Below are 21675 nucleotides of genomic sequence, written 5' to 3'. Positions count from 1 at the left end.
AACATCATCAATCATCATCATCAATCATCATCATTATCATCATCATCGTCATCACTACCACCACCATCATCATCTTCGTCATCATCATCGTTATCGTCATCGTCTTCATCAGCATATTGAATGGAATTATCGATCTTAATTATGCTTTATGAACGATCCATATAATATATTATTGATATAGAAATAAGAAAAATTATTATAAAACAATATAATGGAAATGACAATAATAAGATGTCGAACGATTGATCGTGAATAATAATTTTTGGAAAGAAATAGAGACAGAAAAAGAAAAAGAGAAAGAGAATGAAAGAGAGAGAGGAGCAGTAGTTGTACAACCGAATATAATAATCTTCTAAATGTGTGATTTGTAATAAACGTAAAATAATATTATAGTTAAAATTGTCTAATCATTTGAGACTATCAGATTTATCATTGGCTGCAACATGGTCAGGCTTCTCTCCTAGAGCAAAACGTTCCCACATTTTTTTATATAACATTTCCATACCCATAGCATATAATTCGCAATTGAATAGAGGACTTTCTGAACGTGCCTTCCATACTTTTGCACGTGTCGCTTTCAAGCTGGAAATATAAATTAATATCATTTATTTTTTCTTTCTTTTTAAAAGGTGTCAAAAAAACTGGTATTTGCAAGGTCAGCCAAACTTATTGATTTTGAATATATTCCATTTTTTTTTCGAGATCTTTTCGAGGCTTCTTTTATTTCTGTCTTCGTCAAAAAGAAAAATATATATATATATATGAAACGTAGCCTAACAAATTTTTTTACAATCCCAATAAGATTAGCCTAAAAGAAAAATCTCGAAAAAAAAGATAAAATTGATTTTTAAAATCATGTAAGTAAAGTTTTGGCAACCATCTTCTACACGCACGTGTATATATACATATTTATATATATATATATATAATTATATATACGTACTATTCTCGATCGGTTCCCAACCGTATAGCAATTTCTTGATATTCCTGTCTCGTCCTAGCTACTAATTCAGGACAGCCAAGCGTGTTCAATTGGCTAGCAGCGACACGAGAGGCTAATGTTTCTCCAGGCAACGTAACAACTGGAGTACCGGTCCAAAGTACGTCCATACTCGTAGTGTGTCCATTACATAATGGTGTATCCAAACAGACGTCGGCTAATTGGCCGCGCCTAACGTGTTCCTCTTTAGCAGCGACATTACTAAAAAGTATCCTACCAGGAGCAAGACCTAATTGTTGTGCTGTCGCTTGAAGATTAGGTTCACCAACTGCTGGGAATCTCAACAGCCAAAGTACTGAATTTGGTACGTTCTTTAAAATCTATAATTAACAAAAATATATATATATATATTAAATGTCATTTGTATTTTGATTTGAGAAAAAATTAATTGATTAATTACAATTAAAAATATTTTTCTTTTTCTTTGAACTTACGTGAGCCCACATATGAAGAGTAAGAGGATCGATCTTATACAATTGATTAAAATTGCAATAAACAACTGCATCCTCCGGTAAACCATATTGTTGTCTCGTCGTAATAACAATATTTTGAGGAACTTCCTCGCCTGTAGCAGTTTTGTTGTTCACTTGGGTCGTCGTCATACCGTTCTGTACAACAACACCATTTACAGACATCTGACATTGGCCAGAAGCGATCATCGTCTCAATGGGGGTAGTTGTTGGTAGTTCGGCTACTTTCAATGAAATTTCAACGGGTTTGTTTTTCGCATCTGGCACCACGACTTCGCGAATTTCCTTCACCAATGTATTTTCAATCATCGGTGATAAATCGGTAGCATTAATGACAGCCACATTATCTGCTACTTTGCCTTTTGTGTTTAGTTTGTCCGTTAGAATGAGACGTTCTTTAAGATGTGGAAACATTTGTCTAGGAGAAAGAAAAAAAAAGAAAGAAAATAAAAAATCACGATAAAACACGGATAATATGTTTTATAAAATTGCGATACACGAGATTGGAGAAAGACTTGACCAAAAAAAGATCCTAGGGATATATATTTTTTTTCTTACAAAAGAATTTCTTTTTTATTTTATTTTATCTTATCTTTTTTTATTTAAAGCTAATTATAAGCTAATTTTTTCTCAGATTGTAAAACTACGAATCCATCATGTTGAAGAGAAAATTAGGAAAGAGAGTGGCAATTGATTTATAACAAAAAATATATATATATGTCATCTGGAAACTTTTGACCAAGCCTGTATGAAAGTATTCAATTAAATAATGATTTGAGATAGATAGATATAAAGAAAAAGAGAAAAAGAGAGATGAGAGGGACACTTACTTGTGATCACCAATAAAATATGTGTGTGGCATATAAGCTAGTTTCTCGCTATATTGACTAGCAAGTTCGAGAGGGGATGTAACTTCGTCGGTGATTAAATAATCCATGAAACTAGCGCCAGATGTACCAGGATAACCAAGCCACATAACTTGAATCGGTGCTGGTCTCAAAGCAAAGATTTCATTTCTTGCACCTTTTGTGTAACCATTCATGTTAACGAGTATATGAATGCCATCAGCGTTAATACGATCAGCGGCCTTTCCATTGCACGGTGTTTGAGAAAGATCAACAAAATGTTCGGCCTCTCTGGCAATTTTTGCTCGGAATGTTGTCCCATCGTCGGCACTTAAAGCGTAACAAAAAATCTCAACGTTTGAACGATCGTGAAGGCCAGGAATCGATTGCATTAAATGACTGGTTGGATGATTTCCAAAATCTGAAGAAACATAACCGATTTTTAAACGTGAGCTAACTTCTTGTGGATACTTGTAAGGTTGTTTATGTAGAACGTGGATCTGTAATTAAAGAAAAAATAGAATTATTATATATGACATTATAAATATATAATATAATATAAAAAATATATAAAAATATATAACATAATATATATATTATGTTATTTGTATATATGTATATGTATATGTGTATATATACATATATAAAATTTAAGTATAAATAGTTATATATTTAAATTATATTTATAAAGTTACATATTATAGTTATTATTTATTATATAAATAGTTATATAATTTAAGAAGAAAAAAGAAAGAAAACAAGTTTTTGAAGAGTCACTGTTTTCAAGCTAGGAACAATTTTGATACACCGTATATTCTATCGACAATTTATTTATTATCAACGAGTGGTAAGGAGAGAAAAAAGAAGAAAAAAAAGAGATAATACTATACCTTTTCAATGCATAAATTGGCATGCCTAGCAGCAATGGCTTTTCGAAAATCATGAGACAATGGATAGAGCATCGAATGATGAGGATGTACGCTAGGTAATCTATTTTTATCGAGTTGTTCGGCAACGATCGAAACAAGTTTTTTCATCCTAGCTTCGTAATCGGTCCAATCGCATACAATTTGAAGACAATGTGCCAAATTACAATAAGCGTCGGGAAAGTCCGGTTTAAGTTTTAATGCCGTCCTGTATGACTGAATAGCTTCAGGAATATTTCCGGAATCCTTATGGATTGAAGCCAAGTTGGAGTGAGCATCAGCAAAAGCAGGATTTATTTGTATTGCCCTTGTGTAACATTGAAGGGCACCTTGTATGTCTTGCATCTCCTTCAGGGTATTCCCCATATTGGAATAAGCATCTGCAAATGTTGGTTGTATGCGAATCGCTTCCTTATAATGCATTAGTGCTTCGTTTAACTTTCCTTGTTGTTGTAATACTGATGCAAGATTGCTATGTGCGGCAGCAAACTCTGGAAATACTTCAAGAGCCTTCAAATAAAGTCGCGTAGCTTCTTCGATATATCCTTGCTCGCGTTTTATGTTGGCCTATAATATAAAGAAAATATTATAATAATAAAATATAATGAGTAAATTATGATATAAAAAAATCTTCAAATTAATAAAATCTTTTATATATATATATATTATATGTATATAATTATTTATATATATATATACATAATTTATATATATATATATATTATTTTGAATAATATTAAAATATTAAAAGTATCAAATTAGAAAGAGCTGAAGATTATAAAAGTGATATAACTAATTATATGCTATTCTTTGTGAAATATTTAACATTTGAGAAATATTTTAACATTAGAGAGCTTGAATTATTTGTATCAATTTATAAATGTTATTAACTTATATCTCCGAGTAATGAACGAATAAAATCTGGTACGTGTCTCACATGGCACGTTAAATACAAGAACATATAAAACTTTGAAAAGGTTGAAATATTACTTTTCTATTACATGACAACGAACTAACACTCTGTATTCGATCGATTATTAAAGAAAGTAAATGTCGATAGTAAAAAGTATTCATGGTTGAATTATTAAAAGATCTAATTCTCTTAGATGATTAAAAAATTTTAAGATCAACGTGTAACAAGATCTATATATATATATGTGTGTGTACTCTTAGAACGTATCTAATAATTTATCAACATCACGTTCATAATCACCGGGCATTAAATGTCGTTCATTAAAATATAAGTACCAAATTATTGAGAGAATCGGCATGAGTAGGACAAAGTCGGAGGGCGGTATTATAACATTCTTCGGCTTCGACCACTTGCCCCTTCTCTTTGAGAGCGTTCGCCAAATTGCAATAGGCATCTGGGAAGTTTGGCTGTAACTCGATGGCACGACGATAAGTGTCGATCGCAAGATCGATGAGACTGCAATTTATAAAAATATAAAAAATATTACAAAGAAATCCGTGCGTCATTTTTCTCAATCTCAAAGTACGTATCTAATCAATTACTATTAATACAAAATAATTAAAAACACACGCTTACCCTTGTTCATAATAAACGCACGCCAAGTTTCCATGTACGACGGCATTATTTGGACTGAGATTCAACGCACGTAAATAAGCAGCGACAGCTCTGCAAAATAAAAATAAAAAAACATATATACATATATATATATATATATATATATTTATATACACATGGGCACACACATCAAACGATCCTTAAAATCATATTGGAGAAAAATGATTCTTGACTATGTGACCTTGAAACAATAAATCCACCTACGTCGACTTAGCCATTATGATTTGATGAAGTCTTGATAGAAAAGCAATATATATAATAATACAAAAAAGAAGAAGAAGAAAAAGAAGATTAAAATTATCCTTTCCCTGTATATATATATATATGTCTCCTTAATCTAATCTGACGGCATAGTCACGATTAGAAAACACGTGTCTTATTCGCTATTTAAACTAAGCACCCTAGTAATCCTATAATAATAATAACGAAAATATAAAAGAAGAAAAAGAATAATAATAAGAAGAAGAGGAAGAAGAAAACGACGAAGAGATAAATGGAAAAAACCTTTTGACCCAATGTTTAATCCAGGAAGTACATCCAGTAACTTGATTAGTCGATCGAGATAGACTGCTTTCTAATCTCCTTACAGGAAAAAATGGTGGAATCGAAGTCGAAGGCGATATCACCGTGTAAACTACAACGCACTGGCAGTCCATTCCTTTTCCATGATGACGTACGACAAGGAACGTAGTTGCTAAGAGAATGCTTCACATCCTTCTAAAGGCTTCTCTCTCTTCTCTTCTCTTCTCTTCTCTTCTCTTAGTAAAGGAGATTGAAATATATGTATGTGTGTGTATATATATGTATGTGTGTGAATGTATATGTATACGTATATATGAACGTATATGTATATTTTTTTGCTCGAACTCACGCACACACTTTCAAGTACCCCCGTGTTTTTGGCAATAGTAGTGGTCTTGGAAATACCGAGAGCAAGGAAGCAAGCAAGCAAGCAAGCAAGCAAGCAAACAAGCAGCAGACCAGTAGCGAAGGGTGTTTCTTGGGGGCGGAGCGATTCTCTTGGAATCGATAGCTGTCCTCGAGATTCTCTCTCCCGGCTCTATACTGTGCGTAACTTCGAGGATAGCCATCAAGGTTTAATATACGTGCACAATGTATCAAGAAATATACACTGTGTATATATCGAACTACGTTTGTGTGAGAATGTATCTGTATTATGTATAGAGTGATCTAATATAGATATAGTTTTCATATACGCAATATACATGTATGTATGAATATCTATATATATATATATATATGTGTGTGTATGTGTGTGTGTATATATATATAGCAAGAGAAAGAGAAAGAGAGAGAGGCTTGTTACAAATTATTCAAAGATAACGCCGTGTTCTTTTCGTTCTCGTTGTCTGTACATTATTACTGATTTATTAATGCGTGATACAGTTTTATATTATCATGTAAATGTTGGAGTAAAACATCTATAGAATTTGTTTAATTTTTAACAATTTATTTTTTTCACTTTTTAAAAACCAATTTTTTTTATTATACAGATCTTGATATGATGAAACTTTAATTAATTTGTATTTGATATAATTATTATAGATTGTTAATTTAATAGAATGCTTCGATAATATCGAGTAAAAAGAAATTAAAAATTTTAAATAATATATTGTATTAAAATTCTTTTTATAAACCGATGAAAAAAGATTTCATTCGGAATTAGCATTATTTGATTATTAATTTTTTTTATTATTATTATTATTATATTTTTTTTTTCATTTTATACATAGCAGACTCTCGAGAAAAAATATTCCAAATATCCCGGACGATGAACCTTAAAAGCTATCGCTTAATATCGATCGATCTCGACATCGTATTTACACGACGACTCATGCGCTCTTCTCTTCTGTACTCTGAATATTGGAAACACCTAACAACAGTACTTCTATATTTGTCTAATTTCTATATTTTCGATAATTCCATTTTCTTTTCCTTCTTCTCTCATTTTATTTTTTTGGAAATTCTCTCATCATCGTAAAACAAAATCGAACAAATATAAATTTTGTTTGTTTAAGAAAGAAAGGAAAAAAAAAACAGAAATGACAAGAAAAACTTGTATGGCTCCTTACTCCCATTAATGTCATGAATTACATTAAAGGAATAACTACGGTAGCCGGATTTAATATAGCACGAACTTTAAATTCACCGCTCATAGAATAAAAGCGACGACAGATCAAATCGTGCATAAAAAAAAAAGAAATAAAATAAAAGAGAAATCCTCGAGGAGATTCGAACCTGAAACGTAATACAAGAAGAGAGTTTGAAACACTAATCCGACTCGCTATCGTCGAGCTAGCGTCGATTTACCAAAAAACACTTTCAAGTAACACGTAACTAGAATTACATCAAAAATTTCATTAACGCTAACGAAATAAGATATATTACAAAATAATCTGTATACATCTTCGAACAATTCCTAACACGATCATTTTACTCTTCGTAGATTCTTGAGAAATCAAAAAGAGCGTCATCCTATTATGATCAACAAAACAAATCAATATGAATATAAACATAATTTTGTAATTAATCATATCACAAAGAAGATCATCAAACTATGACAAACAACAGAGACCTATAGAAATAAACATAATTTTAATATTAATTATGTCATGCGAAGAATACCATCAGTTCATCATCGACGAACATCAATGAACGATCTAGACCAGTAGAAATAAAAATTATTCTAATATTAATTATGCCACGAAGAAGATTATCATGCTATAAAGAACAACCCAAAGACCGATAGAAACAAACATAATTTCTTGATTAATCGTTTTTCGATGTAAATATTTCAATGATACAAATTTAAAAAAAAAAAATTAAATTAAATTAAATATTTTTAAATTAAATCAGATCAAATAAACGAACACATCGAAGATTTTTAATTTTTCTTACCTGTCGAAGATACGTGCCTCCTTGAGAACATTTCCTAGATTGATGTAAGCATCCAAAAAGTTCGGATCTAAAGCAACAGCCTTTTCAAAATGATGAATAGCCAACCATATTTCTCCTTGAGCATTGAAAACGCAACCTAGGTTGCTCCAGGCGACCGCAAAGTCTGGTCTTGTCTCGATCGCCTTCAGATAGCATGCCTAAAGATAAACCGACGAGAAAAAAACATAAATTAGTTTTAATTTTGTTCGCGTACTCGAGCGTGACGCGCCGCGCGCATTGCCCGACCTCCCATCGCCGCGCTGCAGCTTATAGTTGACCTTCCTTGAAAAGCTTTCGTTGAAGAAGTTTTAGATTTCTATTGCCTCTGTATTCTTCTCTTTCTTTCTTTCTTTCTATTTCTCTCACTCTCATTCTTTCTCGTTCTCTCTCTTTTTATCTTTCTCTCTCCTTTTTCTTAACTGTAGATGATATTCGTTAATATTCATCTAATCAATTTTAATCATTGTCTGTCTGTCTCTCTCCCTCTCTCTCTCATTCACTATCTCTATCTCTTTTTTTCTCTATCTCCGTCACTCTCTTTCTTTTTCTATCTCTCTGTCACCCTCCTCACTCACTCAGTCACTCACTCTCTTTCTTTCTTTCTCTCTCTCTCTCTCTCTCCCTCCCTTTCTCACTCCGCTCTCTTCCTCTCTTTTTCTCCTAAATATATATAGAGATAAAAAAAATCCCAGTAAACGTCAACCGCATTAATAAAAGGTCAATAAAGAAAAAAGAAAACTATTCAATGATAATTATTTTCACTTGTATAAAAAAATACCAATATGGCGGAGTAATGTTTGCAAATTTTACAAGAAATTTAAACGTTATAGAAATATTTAAAAACGATAAGTAAAATGTACTTTATTATATTATACTTCTTTCGAATCCGATGAAATTATAACGAACTAGAGAGAAAATGAGAGAGAAAAATATGGAGAGAGGGAGATAGGGAGAGAGAGAGAAAGAGAGAAAGAGAAAGAGAGAGAGAGAGAGAGAGGAAGAAAGATAGAGAGAGAGAGAGAAAAAGAGAGAGAAATAGAAATAGAGACAGATACAGAAAGAGAGAGACATACATATATTATACAGAGGCAAATTTTCTCTAAATATCAAAAGTAAAGACATATTGTTGTAGTGGTAAGGAGAATGATATGATTAGTTTAGGATGTTAGGGTAATGGAAGCGCGCTAAGAGTGTCATCGTTGATGGCGAAAGACGCCATTTTTTATCTCGTGTTTAACGATTCTCCGAAATGCGTCCGGTGGAACACGTCGAACACGTTTAAAACGCCGTTCGCCATTATACTTTTCTCCATTATCGTATTTCCATTCACTCTGCATTTGAACATTCATCGAAAAATTCGAAAGATATTCTATTAGTCATTCATACTTGTGCTGCCAAAATTCGAATCGTCAAAAGAGAAAAGAATCGATATATATATATGTATTTATACATATATACATATACATACATATATATATGTTTTAATATATGTATCATATATTTCAAGAACACAATGATAACAGAAAAAATTAAGTGTCCTTGTTTATTTCTTTTCTCCTAAGACGAAGACGAAGAAGATGACGACACCCTTAAGGGTCCAAGCATGGATATTCATCGCGCGTGCCGAGAGGTGGGCTGCATCATTTTTAAAAAACAGTGTAATCCGTACCTAAACAATAAGTAAGAGGGCATTTACAGTCGGCCGATCCCTCAAGGATACGGTGCGAGTTCTTGTGGATAATATGTAAGTGTACATAAGCTTGAAATAATCCCGATCAATAATGTTTTAACCCATTATAATAACATTAATAACAATAATAATAATTTAATTAAATTTAGTTTATAAAAAAGAAAGAACTGATTCCTTTGTTATATTCCATCTTTTCTTTTCTCTTGCAATGACCTACTAATACAAAAAAAAAAGAAAAAGGAAATCAGAAAAAGAATTTAAAAAAAATAAGAATCAATATTAGGATTCGATTTTTCAAGGAAAAAAATGGGCAAGGTAAAAGGATACATTTGTAAATAGGAAGTAAAGAGGAAGTAGAGATCGGCCTTGGGAATTACTTTACCTGCAGAGTACCCTTCGGTAGGCTGACGGTAGGTACGGCTCGCAAGCTCTCATATTAAACTTAGACACCGAGAGACAGTGTGTTACTGAATAACCAGATTCAGATTCACCCTTTGACGAAGGAACTGGTGGAAACCGACCAATCACATAGCTCCGACTTCCCATCCTAGAGTTGATCATCCCATCCACAACAATAAGACAGCTGCGTTAATGTCTCTTCACTTGATACTCTTCGCCTCAATTTTTGTCTTTTTTTTTTGTACGTATATATATCATATATATATATATATATTTTTTGTTATTGATATTTAACAAATGTCTCCATGTTTCGCTAAGCATGTCAGCCACCATTCTTTTATTTTCATATTTATATATATATATATATATACACATATATATATACATATATATATATATACATTACTTAGAAAAAAGATCAAGATAAAACCCGCCGTGAAGATAAACAAAATATTCAAACTTATTAAATTATATTGTGTGAAGATACATAAAATTAACGAAAACTTATATATGTCGGAGTATGATGAATTGTGCAGGCGGCTGAACGAGCTAAGCGAGATATCAACGAGCTAACAAACGAGATCTTAGGAATGGTAGATTAATTCTCTAACAGAAAGCTTTCCTCATTGTCCAAATATATTGACCGATTAATCGTGTATCTATGCGTCGATATCTCTTAAGAAAAAACCAAAAGAAATCAATGAATTATATATTAATACTTTCTTTCTCTTTCTCTTTCTCTATCTCTCTTTATATATATATATATTTAAATATTCTGTAAAAAGTGAAAAGAGATTAAGTTATCTGTAAGAACACGAATACATACACAATTATCGGCTTTCGCTGCGCCGCGCTGCAAAATACAGATTACCTGACAAATTACGCTATCATACTCTTTCAAACGGCTAACTAATAATAACTCGCCAAAGTCGATTGACCTTTGCGAGTTTTCAAAAAAATTTTCATAGTGTATTCTCTTTTCATCTTTTTCCTTTTTCTTTTTTTTTTTGTTTTGTTTTTCGTACGTAGCACTTTGTCAAATATTTATTATATACTTAAAAAAAAGGAGAGAAAAAAAGAAAAATTCATATCTTTCTTCAAACAAGTATGCAACCGAACAGTCAGGTAATCTCGCGCTCACATTATCGTACACACTAAAAATTCTACTGATCTCGTTGAGTAGTGGGAAACAGGATTGCATATGCCCACAGGTGTGTACGACCTGTATGCCTATAGTAAAAAAATATTTGGAGGAAGATACGTTTTGAGTAGAAAGTCAACTTAATTACTAAATTCGCGCGCTAGCAGAACCTACCATTTTATCGTATATATATTTAATAACGAAACATATGAATTATACATCTTTGTCTTTTTTCTATCTTTTTTCTTTTCTTTTCTTTTTTCTCCCGATATGCGATATGACAATTTTAGGTAGGATCTGCTATAATACATAACTTTGCTGTAACGCTACATAACAACAAAATTTCAGTCAACATTACATAAAAGCGTTACTGCAAAATGCGCAATGCCAGAATTGGATCCTTTTTGATGTTTGCTTTAGTTTAGGATTCAAAACATATTTGCAATACACATTCGATGTCGTTTCAAGTAATATTTTTTCTCTATCTTTTCTCATATCATATATATTTGTAATTTGCAACATCGAATGCGTTATACATCGTTGGGTACCTATGTGTGGAAAAAAATAGCGCGCGATCTGACACCAAATTATATATAGAATCTTTCCAATTGTTAAAATATTATAATTTCAATGTCAGATCATCGCGCTTCGCGCAACATAAATTGCATGACAAAAAGAGAAAGCTTTCCGCACTGAAACGCGAAAAAGATTTCGCTCTAACGCATTCCAAAGAACCGCATTGTTTATGCTCGTGCACATGTAAACAGTACACTTGAGTATCTTCTCCGAGATACCATCGAAATTGGTCACGATGAGTTATCATTGAATGCTTTATACATCGATACCAATGTGTACGAATACATGTGCAAAACATTAATTAATTTATAATACGATTACTTTGCTTAATAAACCTACCTTAGCTTCGTCAAGTCTTGCTAATGCTTTCAAAAGATTACCAAGATCACTCCTCACACAATAAAGATCCTACAAATATAAAATACACACATATATAGACATTTTGTATTAATTACAAATTCAAGCAATAAAAATATTACAAAATGTAAAATATTCTCACAGGGTTGTATTGTAGAGCAGTGATATATGCTTGAACAGCTTGCTCCATGTCTCCTGCCGCTACTAAAGCTGCAGCTAAGTTGATATATCCGTCGATGAAATCAGGTTTAAGTCTGACCGCGTGTCGATAATTCTCTAGAGCTTCTGGAAGCTGTCCGCGTTCTTTGTATACATTTCCTAAGTTACTATAAGCTTCTGCCAACAAAGGATTTTGTTTTATGGCCAAGCTACTGTAATGTGCAGACCTGAGATAGATACAAAAAAGAATAACGATATACATTATCTATGGATAAATATTAATCATGATTACGATACAAAAAAAAAAAAAGAAAACAATTCTAACTTTTCTAATCTTCTGCACTGAAAGTGGATAGAAGAGAGCAATAACAATACTCCGGTGTTATTTGTTTCTTGGCGCCAAAGTTGCATACAATGTCTTTCTGCATTTTCATAGTCACCAGCTTGATATTCCCTATGTGCAAGCTCCAGTAACCCTAAAATATCAAAGTAAATATAATTAATAATATAGAAAGGAATACAAATAAAAAAGAAAGAAAGAAAGAAAATAAAATGAAGTGTAAAGCGAGCTAGAGATATATTTCTCGAATATTTATTTGTAATGTCGAAACCCCGGCTTAGTTAATTAAGCAAGCAAAATATTTGAAGTATAAAGGAGATGGCGTTGTAGGTCTATCGATTTTCTTCGCGCATATACAAACCGCACATTTCCAAACTTATGTATCTAAACGAACGAAACGATCATGAGGAGGGGGAAAAAGAATGGGCTAAGATTAAAACAAATTAAAATAGGTTAGATACGAACAATAGGAATCGACGGCAACGCTGATGGTTTGATTATCAGTCAATGCGATTAATTCTTTTCCCTGAGGATCTTGAGTTACGACGAGAAGATTTTGTCCATTTTGCCAATCGGTGATATCTTCGGAAATTTCGGTAGTGGTCCCGTTCAAAACGTTCGAACCTTTGCAAATAGTTTCCTTTTTTTCAGCTACACGAACGACACTCATTTTCGAGTTTTTACGCGGCCCACACTTCAACGACAAAATCCGCCGCAGGAAAAAATAAAGAAAATAAAAAACTTTCGGAAGATGTTTCGGCGTAATGATGTCAGAAATGATGAGCACAGCTTCTTTTTTTATCGTTATTTTTCACGGCGTAACAACTCCACGTGTTCTTTTTTTTTTCCTTTTTCCTTTGTTTTGATGTCCGTATCGTCTTTGTATCGAAGAACGCGATAACCACGACGAAGACTCTTTGCTTCCGTATTGCCCAGCGTTCGACGAACGGAGGCCCGTGACTCTCCCGTCTAGGTAGGTTATCCCTTCTCTAACGTACGAGCGAACGAACAGTCGATTGGTCGATATAGCAGGGGAACCAAAGGAGGAGGGGATGAATGTAACATGGCGGACAGAACACACCGCTCGAAAAAGCAGCAGGAGGTACAAGAGTAAAGGAGACGAAGGGGAGGGGGACATGGGTATAGGGACGTATATACATCTTTAAGTACCTGACTAATTTTTGAAAGACTAAAATATATCTCGAGCAAATATTTTATTTTATTTTATATATTACTACGATAATTAAGTAAAATATTTATTTATAATATTTTAATATGTATATATATAGTATAGTATATTAATATATTATTTATAGTATATTTATAGTATGAATATACCTATTTAAATATTTATTTCATATCATGAAATATTTGTTTTAGTATTATATAAAATAAGATATAATTACTTTTTTTTTTTTGTAATGTATTATGTGTATCACTTACTAAATATTCTATTCGGATAGATAGAGAATTTTCTGTAAGAAAAAAAAAAAAAAGAAGAAAAGAAAGAAATAATAAAGAAACAATTCTTTTTCTTTCAAACGTAGATATCAAGCGTAATTAAGCTTGGATTAATTAAAATGAAATCGCTTTTTCTCACCTAACCATCCCTCCGAATTCATCTGATAAAACATCACACGGTCTCACACGCGCACATGTTATATATAAGATCCTTCCTCGATACTCTCAGATCAACGTCTACGTGTAAATTTATTTCTCCTTTGGATAGAAGTGTCGCTTATTATCGATAAATTCCTTTGTTTTTTTTCATTTAGAATATACAAACCGTGCTAATTTTTTGTTTAGCTAACTATGTTGACTATCCTACCTGTTCAATAATATAAAGTGTACTCTGTCGTGACCTTTAAGAATAGAGAAGGAAACAATCGGCCGATTCTCTACTTTACTACGATAAGTAAACCTTTGTCCTTAGAAAATCCATTTGACTAGTTTGAAAGTGTACCTAAATATGATATATTACGATATAAACTATCGTTATTACCTTTAAAATTAACATTTTCCTTTGCATTTTCAAAAAAGAAGAAAAACAAAAAAAAACAAAGGAGAAAGGAGAGAAAAAAATACAAAGAAATGGGATAAAATTGTGGAGATAAAAATCTGAAAGGGATTTTGTGGAAAAAATTTTAAGGTTAATTGTGAAAGGAAAGGACGGGGTTCTTCAAAATATTTCATACGGTACTGGATAAAGCCGGGGAATATTACACACAGAAAGAAAGGTACGTTCGTGTTACGCTTGAGGCACAGAGGCAGATGGAATGGAGGTACCCAGTGGAATATTCCATCGGTGCTTTTGACGAGGGCAGGGGTTAAGGGGTGCGGTGGAGAGGCTGCGGTCATAAGAGGAAAGGAGAGGGAGATAGAGAGAGAGAGAGAGAGAGAGAGAGACTGCGTACGTTTGAACGAGTGAGAGAGCAAACGAACAAAAGAGAGAGAGAGAGAGAGAGACTGCGTACGTAGAACGAGTGAGAGAGAGAGAGAGAGAGCGAGAGACTGCGTACGTGAACGAGCGAGAGAGTAAACGAACGAAAGAGAGAGAGAGAGAGAGAGAGAGAGAGAGAGAGAAGTACCGCGTACGCTGTAGCAAATAAAAGAGAAAGAGAAAATCGAATAAAAGGAATAAGAGGGTTAGAGCAAGATGTGAAAAATAAAATGTGCAAGAACACCCGATGAGAGAACCCGTTACATTGGCCTTTTTCAACGAAAGAAAGAAAGAGAGGGAGAGAGAGAGATAAATCCACAAAAAAAAGGACGCTTGCGCGTTACGTTAAATATGCAACTAGTATTAAATTTTGATTTGGAAATAATAAAATATATTTGTAGGGACATAGATGGGAGTAATATCGATTGTTGGTAAACGTTCAATCGATAATATAAATTTACGAATAATGTTTGGATTCTCTTTAATATTGAATAAATAAATAGAGAGAAGATCGGGGACAAGAGGGAAAGAAACGAATTAACGTTGGTTACATTAAAAAATGTAAAGAAACTTTCGAGAGATCGTTCGAGTATTTTTCAATTTTATCGTCTCTTAACTATGTAGTAATTAAGATTGTTCTCTATATAGCGTGACATTGAGAAGTATTCACAGTAGTATGACGAAATATTAATGATAAATCGTGTAAATTTTTGTGAAGAAAAAAAGAAAGAAAAAAAAAATGAAGAAAAATATGTAGATAATGCTGTGAGGATACGTTTAGCATAATACACACACACATACATAAATTCTTGTAACCTATGAGAAAAGATTTGGTATGTTTGTATTCGTATTATAAAAAATTTTTTCGTTTTTAAGAGTCGCAGGAGAGTTTTTGTTCGTAGTACCAACCACGCGATCAAGGAGAAAGAGAAAGAGAAAGAGAGAGAGAGAGAGAGAAAGAGAATAAGAAAGAGAAAAGAAACGAATCGAAAAGAAAAAGTCGTACTTACCTGCAGTAGAGAGTTGTTGTATTTCATTCATCTTAAGTATTACGTTAGTACCCGCTATTTGTTGTTGATGAGTTTGCTGTTGTTGTTGCTGTTGCTGTTGCTGTTGTTGTTGTTGCTGTTGCTGTTGCGGTTGTTGCTGCGCTTGCATGATGACGGCCAGCATGAAGACGCGAAATAAGTAGAAGAAAAGAGATAATCGATCGTAATAATATATGGATCGAATGTAAATTATTATCAATTCGGTGACTCGACGAATTGAATTGACCGATCGTCGCGTGAAATTTACGTCGAATATACACTTGAAGAGTCGAGATGTAAACAATTGTAAATGTTTTTTTAGTAATGTATACACTAGTATAGCGAGGTTTTCGTGCCCGCCATGATGAATCTCGTGTCTCGAGGAATGGATTCGGTTCTCTGCGATCGAGCCTACGAATGTGGGAGAAAGAGAGGGAAGGAAAGACAAAGAGAAAGAGAGGAAGAGATATATGGAGATATGGTTAAAATGTAGGGAAAGATATGGACGACGGACACTAACACACTATGTTACAATTACGTTGAAAATGTCACGAAACATTTTCCTCCTGTTCCGATCGAATTTTTCCGTTCTAATTCGTTCTAACGTTCGATGCGTTCTATTAATCTGCTTTTTCTTTCGCGCAGGTAAGAACAATATTGCAAGCTAACGCAAGCCAATCGATGCGCCCGAAGGTCTGCCTTCGAGATTCTGCGGTCATTCTCAACCGCGCGAACTTTGAATTTGAACTTAACAAAAGAAAAAATCTCATTGTTCTCTTAAACGTTTTCGTTGTTAAAATATATAAATATATATATTATTCTTTATATAAATGAAACGATTTAAGATTAAATCTTTACGGACGCGTATATTTAATTTAAGCTTGAAATTTTTAGAAACGATTTTACCTAACGCGATAATATTGTGATATCATTATCAGATATATATATATATATATATATATATATATATATATATATAAAAGGTTTTCGAAATTAAAAAAATATAATGAAAGAAATAAAAAAAATTAAAGAGAAAAAAAGGAATGTCGAAAATTCATTCGATGTTCGTGCGCAAGCGTTCACCTCCTAGTCAATTTCTATGGAAGCGCCGAAGCGTCTTAAAAATGAGCTAACCTCAATATCATACCTCCCACCATACTGTCGCAATGCGGATCACGAGTTCTTTCCCTCTCTTGTAAATCTTGTCCGAAGATCTATGGTTGTGTGTTCAGTGTTGACCTTCATTCATTTTCTTTGCAAGTACGTAATGGCTAACACGAAGGAACGCACCTTCATCATGATTAAACCCGATGGAGTCCAACGTGGACTCGTCGGGAAAATCATTCAACGTTTCGAGGAAAAGGGCTATAAACTCGTAGCCCTTAAGATGGTTTGGGTAAGTTTAATTGCATTTGTGTGTTCTATTAATTACGTTGAAAGCGCAGACTCCGTTTTCTCTTTCTCCACGTGGACACCGGCTTTTTTACGATAGATATCTTTTTTATTTTCGAGAATCCTTAACGTTTATACCACACGAAAGAATGAAATAAACTAGGTATTTTACGAATTTAAAATCGAACAAAAAATTAGTTATATTTGGTTATGTTGTTGTTCTTAACATGCATAAAATACCAATATGTGTCGATATATGCCAACTTTTGAAATAGTTATACATTAGAATATATTATCTAATGCTTGATTATTCAACATTGGCTAGATATTTAATTAGATAATTGTTTTTCCTTCTCTATAGCCTACCGAAGAACTTTTAAAGAATCATTATTCGGATCTATCCAGCAAACCTTTCTTTCCTGGTCTTGTAAAATATATGAGTTCTGGACCAGTTGTACCTATGGTAAATAATTTATAAAAAATATTAATCGTAGAAAATCATATCGAACATAATGTTTTTGAATTTAATGAATATTATCTCGTAAGGTATGGGAAGGCTTAAACGCTGTAAAAACTGGACGAACAATGCTTGGAGAGACAGATCCAAAGAATTCTGCTCCAGGTACGATTCGTGGTGACTTTTGTCTTCAGGTCGGTCGCAATATAATTCATGGTTCTGATTCGGTCGAATCCGCGGACAAAGAAATAAAGTTATGGTTTGGAAACAAAGAAAAGGATAATGTAGTAGATTGGGCATCGTGGGCTGAAAAATGGATCTACGAATAAACAGCCAAAAGGTAATATTTTAGGGGAATAGATTTTTCAAAATTATACTTAATATAATTTTAAAATTAATATTGCCAAAACTTTGCTATACTCGGTAAAGAATTGTACATAAATTGAATAGTCTCTCCAAGACATAATAAAAGATACTCTTACAAGAAAATTGCATGGTGTTAAAGCTTTTGTAGTTTTATAATCCCTTTAAAAAAAATATATACATATCTATATTGTTCCTCCTCTATCATAGGTAACATTTTATTACACACTGCCGTTGTTGAAACTATATCCTGCAATTCTATAAAAAAGTTTCTAACCTGAAACAAAGTGGAATATATGTCTTGTATAATATACAAGTACTTCTGATTACTCAGAAGCCTTATAAGCAATAATTATTTGATGTCTATAAATCATTTATCAATCCATATTAATTATTATTAACAAAGAAGATAAGAAAACAATTAGATATAATTGTGGTAAATAACAGTAAATATAGACAATAGAAACTCATATTTTAAAAAATGAATTTGATTACAAAAAATACTTTTCTGTATTGACAATACTCTTATATGTTTATATGTGTATGTATTTACCATACCGAAATAATAAAGAAAATATACAAGAAATTGTCTCTAAAAGTTATTGGATAAATTATACCTATATATATTAATATTGAATAAATTATTCATTCTTTATCGATATAACAAATTTTTATCTTTAATCATTTTTGATTTTATACATTAAATATTAATACATAAAAAAGTTCATTATCTTTTGTACATAAAATTATATCGATGGACTAATTATTCTCAATCATATGTTAGGTAAATTGTCTACTTGTCCTAGAAAAGAATTACATAATGGACAGTAATGCTTTATTATTAGACAAGAATCTATGCAATAAGGTATGGGTGCACAGCAACAAGCTCTGGAAGAAAAATAATATATTTTTAGTATTTAATTATATTCATTAATGAATTAAATAATTACAAAAAATTTCATACGATTATCTTACCCTATTAAGCAAAGAAACAATGCTATTAAATGCGTCTTGATGCTTGCTTCAGTTTCCACCCGAGTAGATATTCTGGCACCGCAATATGTACATACCGTTAACTGTGATTTTTTTCCAAAACTGACTATTATATCTATTAATCAACAATCGTTTAATTAATCAGATAAGAACAAAATGCTCAAGAAATTACAAACACAAAAAGAAATTACATACGCGGTCGTAGTGGTGGTGGTGGTGGTGGTGGTGGTGGTGGTGGTGGTGGTGCATGTAAGTAATAAGGAGGGGGTGGAATAAAATTAGATGATGGTAGATCTTCATTCATATTGATTTTTTATAGATAAATATCTGCGAAAGAGAGTTATGAACGTTAGAAAAATCGAATCGAACTTTGCTCGACGATTCGTAAGAGGCGCAACAAGTGTTTATAGATCCACGATACTTATATTGATTTATACGAACGATGTAATATAATCGAGAAAATATCGAATGAAATTTAATAATTTTTACGATATTGCAACTAAATATCAATATAATGTTTTATTCTACAACACATTTATTCCTATAAATTTTTATTTAGGATTCCGTCTCGAATATAAAAACACCGCATTTATTGCATTCATTTTTGTAATATGTTGCAAAAATTGCATACTCATGTTCAATACTGTTATTAATCGCGTATGTCTGTGTTGTAAGTTAAACGTCAATTTTCTGATGGTTAAATATAATTATTCCAATAATCATTTTTTCTTTTCTTTTTCCATTTAAAAAAAGAAAATTTTTTACGTAAATATTGCAAAATGAGAGAAAGCTGAGATTTCTCATCCGTTGGAAAAATGAGGAGAAAAGAATAAAAAAAATATATGTCTAAAAAATAAAAAAAGGAAAACAAGAAAAAACTTTTCAGAGATGATCATAATATTTTTTTTCTTTATTAATCTTTAGCCTTTAAAAATCAGCGTGTTATACAACAACGATAAGCGATAAATAAATATATATATATATTATCATCATTACCACTAGAGGCAGCGCGATCGATATCGAAAGAGAAAAATTAAAAAAATATATTCGTTATATTGCATGTTTTAATAATTAAAGTATGCTCGTGTTTTTTATAATTAAAAAATTTTTCTAATATTCTTTTTCTATTCTCTTTAAAAATCTACGATTAATCAAAGCATTTAACAAAAAAATATATCTACGTTTTACACGTATCGGCCATTGTAAACGTAATAGCCAATGAGATTGCAGTTTCTTTTTCATAATATCGCGCGAATTTAAATTTAATATGATTTAAAGTAATATAATACATGATTCGACATAGTTGGTACCACTTTCAAAATAGATTGTATATAAAACCGGTTTATATATGATACGAAATGCGTTTAAAAAGAAAACTAAAGAAAAGAAAAAAAAAAAAATAACAAAAGATAGATTTCGTATTTGCATGCGTTTTAATAAGGAGAATGTTCGTCGACTATGACAAGATAACTTTTGTAAAAATTTATGTAATTTGTAACTCTTGTTAAGTTCGTACCTGTTGCAGTTGATACTATTCAGTATTCCGTGAAATTCTCAGACTGATCTAACGAAGTATCGATTCTCTTATCACGTCGTTCACAAACAAACTGAACTCGTAATCGATTTCCTTGTATCGAGTAAAAATATCAATTAAAATTATGATGTCAAGATTAGAACAAGAGTAAAGAAAATTTCTATGTAAACAAAACATTCTACGTAAACAGGACGTTGTTTCTTTTTTCTTTTAGCAATCTAAATACTGAATTAGAATTTAATAAATCTTGAAATGATGTGATGCCGTTGTGCATTTTTATTATATTATATTACATTTATTATTATATTTATTATATTACATAAAACAATCGAACAAGAATGTTATCTGATTTTTAGTACGAACGTATTGTTTATCTCTAACACGATCACCTTTGTTTTCTATGTGTGTGTGTGTGTGTCTCAATAGATAATAATTAATCGAATAACATTTTTTTTCTTATAAAATTCTTTCATTTCCTATAAATTCTTTTCTCTAAAAAATCTCCCTGAACGAGTTATATAATGAAAAATTATTATTATAATAATATTATATATAATCTAATAATAAGTACCATATTGCGAGATCAAAAAATGATTTTTTTAAACAGTCTCATTCTATATAAAAAAAAATGTTAAAAATCAATAAAAAAAAGATTTTTCCAAGATACAATTAAATATACTCTTACAGTAAAAATGGTTTTGTAGTTTTATAATTGCTTTAAATTTTTTGTCATATTGCCGTTGTCATCTATATATAGATACACACATACACACACACATGTATAAAATAATAAGAAAGTATAAACTAATAAGAAAATATACAGCCAGAAATAACCTCTAGAATTTGTTTGATAAACTATGTCTATTGTATTAAAATTGCATCAATTATTCATTTTTTATTAATATAATAAATTTTTATATTTAATCATTAACAGTATCATAGAATCAAATACAGCTTTTCAGTTCTTAGATTAAGTAGAAATTCATTATCCTTTATATATAATATTGTATTCATGGGAA

The 21675-nt window shown here is 31.7% G+C and overlaps 3 protein-coding genes across 6 annotated transcripts in view; 1 reads left to right on the top strand and 2 right to left on the bottom strand.

The window, feature by feature from the left end:
* LOC127065463 (UDP-N-acetylglucosamine--peptide N-acetylglucosaminyltransferase 110 kDa subunit) overlaps positions 1-16585 on the bottom strand; it is an 18117-nt gene extending 1532 nt beyond the window's left edge. For 2 of the 4 annotated variants that reach the window (XR_007782055.1, XM_050997833.1), the window contains exons 1-12: positions 12915-13592; positions 12435-12585; positions 12093-12336; positions 11933-12001; positions 7749-7945; positions 4791-4880; positions 4490-4670; positions 3206-3808; positions 2301-2815; positions 1435-1888; positions 944-1320; positions 1-582 (exon numbers count right to left, since the gene is read on the bottom strand). The exon at positions 1-582 is cut by the window's left edge. Coding sequence is in view for 3 of the 4 variants with exons in the window: in XM_050997833.1 (XP_050853790.1) it covers positions 408-582; positions 944-1320; positions 1435-1888; positions 2301-2815; positions 3206-3808; positions 4490-4670; positions 4791-4880; positions 7749-7945; positions 11933-12001; positions 12093-12336; positions 12435-12585; positions 12915-13119 (3261 nt within the window). In the remaining variant the exon portion in view is untranslated. Of the gene's footprint in view, positions 583-943; positions 1321-1434; positions 1889-2300; positions 2816-3205; positions 3809-4489; positions 4671-4790; positions 4881-7748; positions 7946-11932; positions 12002-12092; positions 12337-12434; positions 12586-12914; positions 13593-14049; positions 14232-15899 lie in introns of those variants that run through there. The other 2 variants (XM_050997834.1, XM_050997835.1) reach the window with 2 other exon arrangements.
* A 523-nt stretch (positions 16586-17108) lies between these two features.
* Positions 17109-18715, top strand: LOC127065503 (nucleoside diphosphate kinase). The gene is made up of 4 exons (XM_050997942.1): positions 17109-17313; positions 17671-17772; positions 17856-18106; positions 18340-18715. The coding sequence occupies exons 1-3, from the start codon at positions 17134-17136 to the stop codon at positions 18093-18095; spliced, it is 522 nt and encodes a 173-aa protein (XP_050853899.1). The 5' UTR covers positions 17109-17133; the 3' UTR covers positions 18096-18106; positions 18340-18715.
* A 53-nt stretch (positions 18716-18768) lies between these two features.
* Positions 18769-20779, bottom strand: LOC127065508 (lipopolysaccharide-induced tumor necrosis factor-alpha factor homolog). The gene is made up of 4 exons (XM_050997950.1): positions 20639-20779; positions 19318-19449; positions 19105-19237; positions 18769-19017 (listed from the first exon to the last, which is right to left on the bottom strand). Exons 2-4 carry the CDS (start codon positions 19424-19426, stop codon positions 18903-18905), a joined length of 357 nt encoding a protein of 118 aa, XP_050853907.1. The 5' UTR covers positions 19427-19449; positions 20639-20779; the 3' UTR covers positions 18769-18902.
* Positions 20780-21675: the final 896 nt, after the last annotated feature.

Source organism: Vespula vulgaris, chromosome 8 (genome assembly GCF_905475345.1).
Source record: "Vespula vulgaris chromosome 8, iyVesVulg1.1, whole genome shotgun sequence".
Taxonomy (NCBI): domain Eukaryota; kingdom Metazoa; phylum Arthropoda; class Insecta; order Hymenoptera; family Vespidae; genus Vespula; species Vespula vulgaris.
The sequence above is the reverse complement of the archived record's forward strand: the minus strand, read 5'-3'. Positions and strand labels throughout refer to the sequence as shown.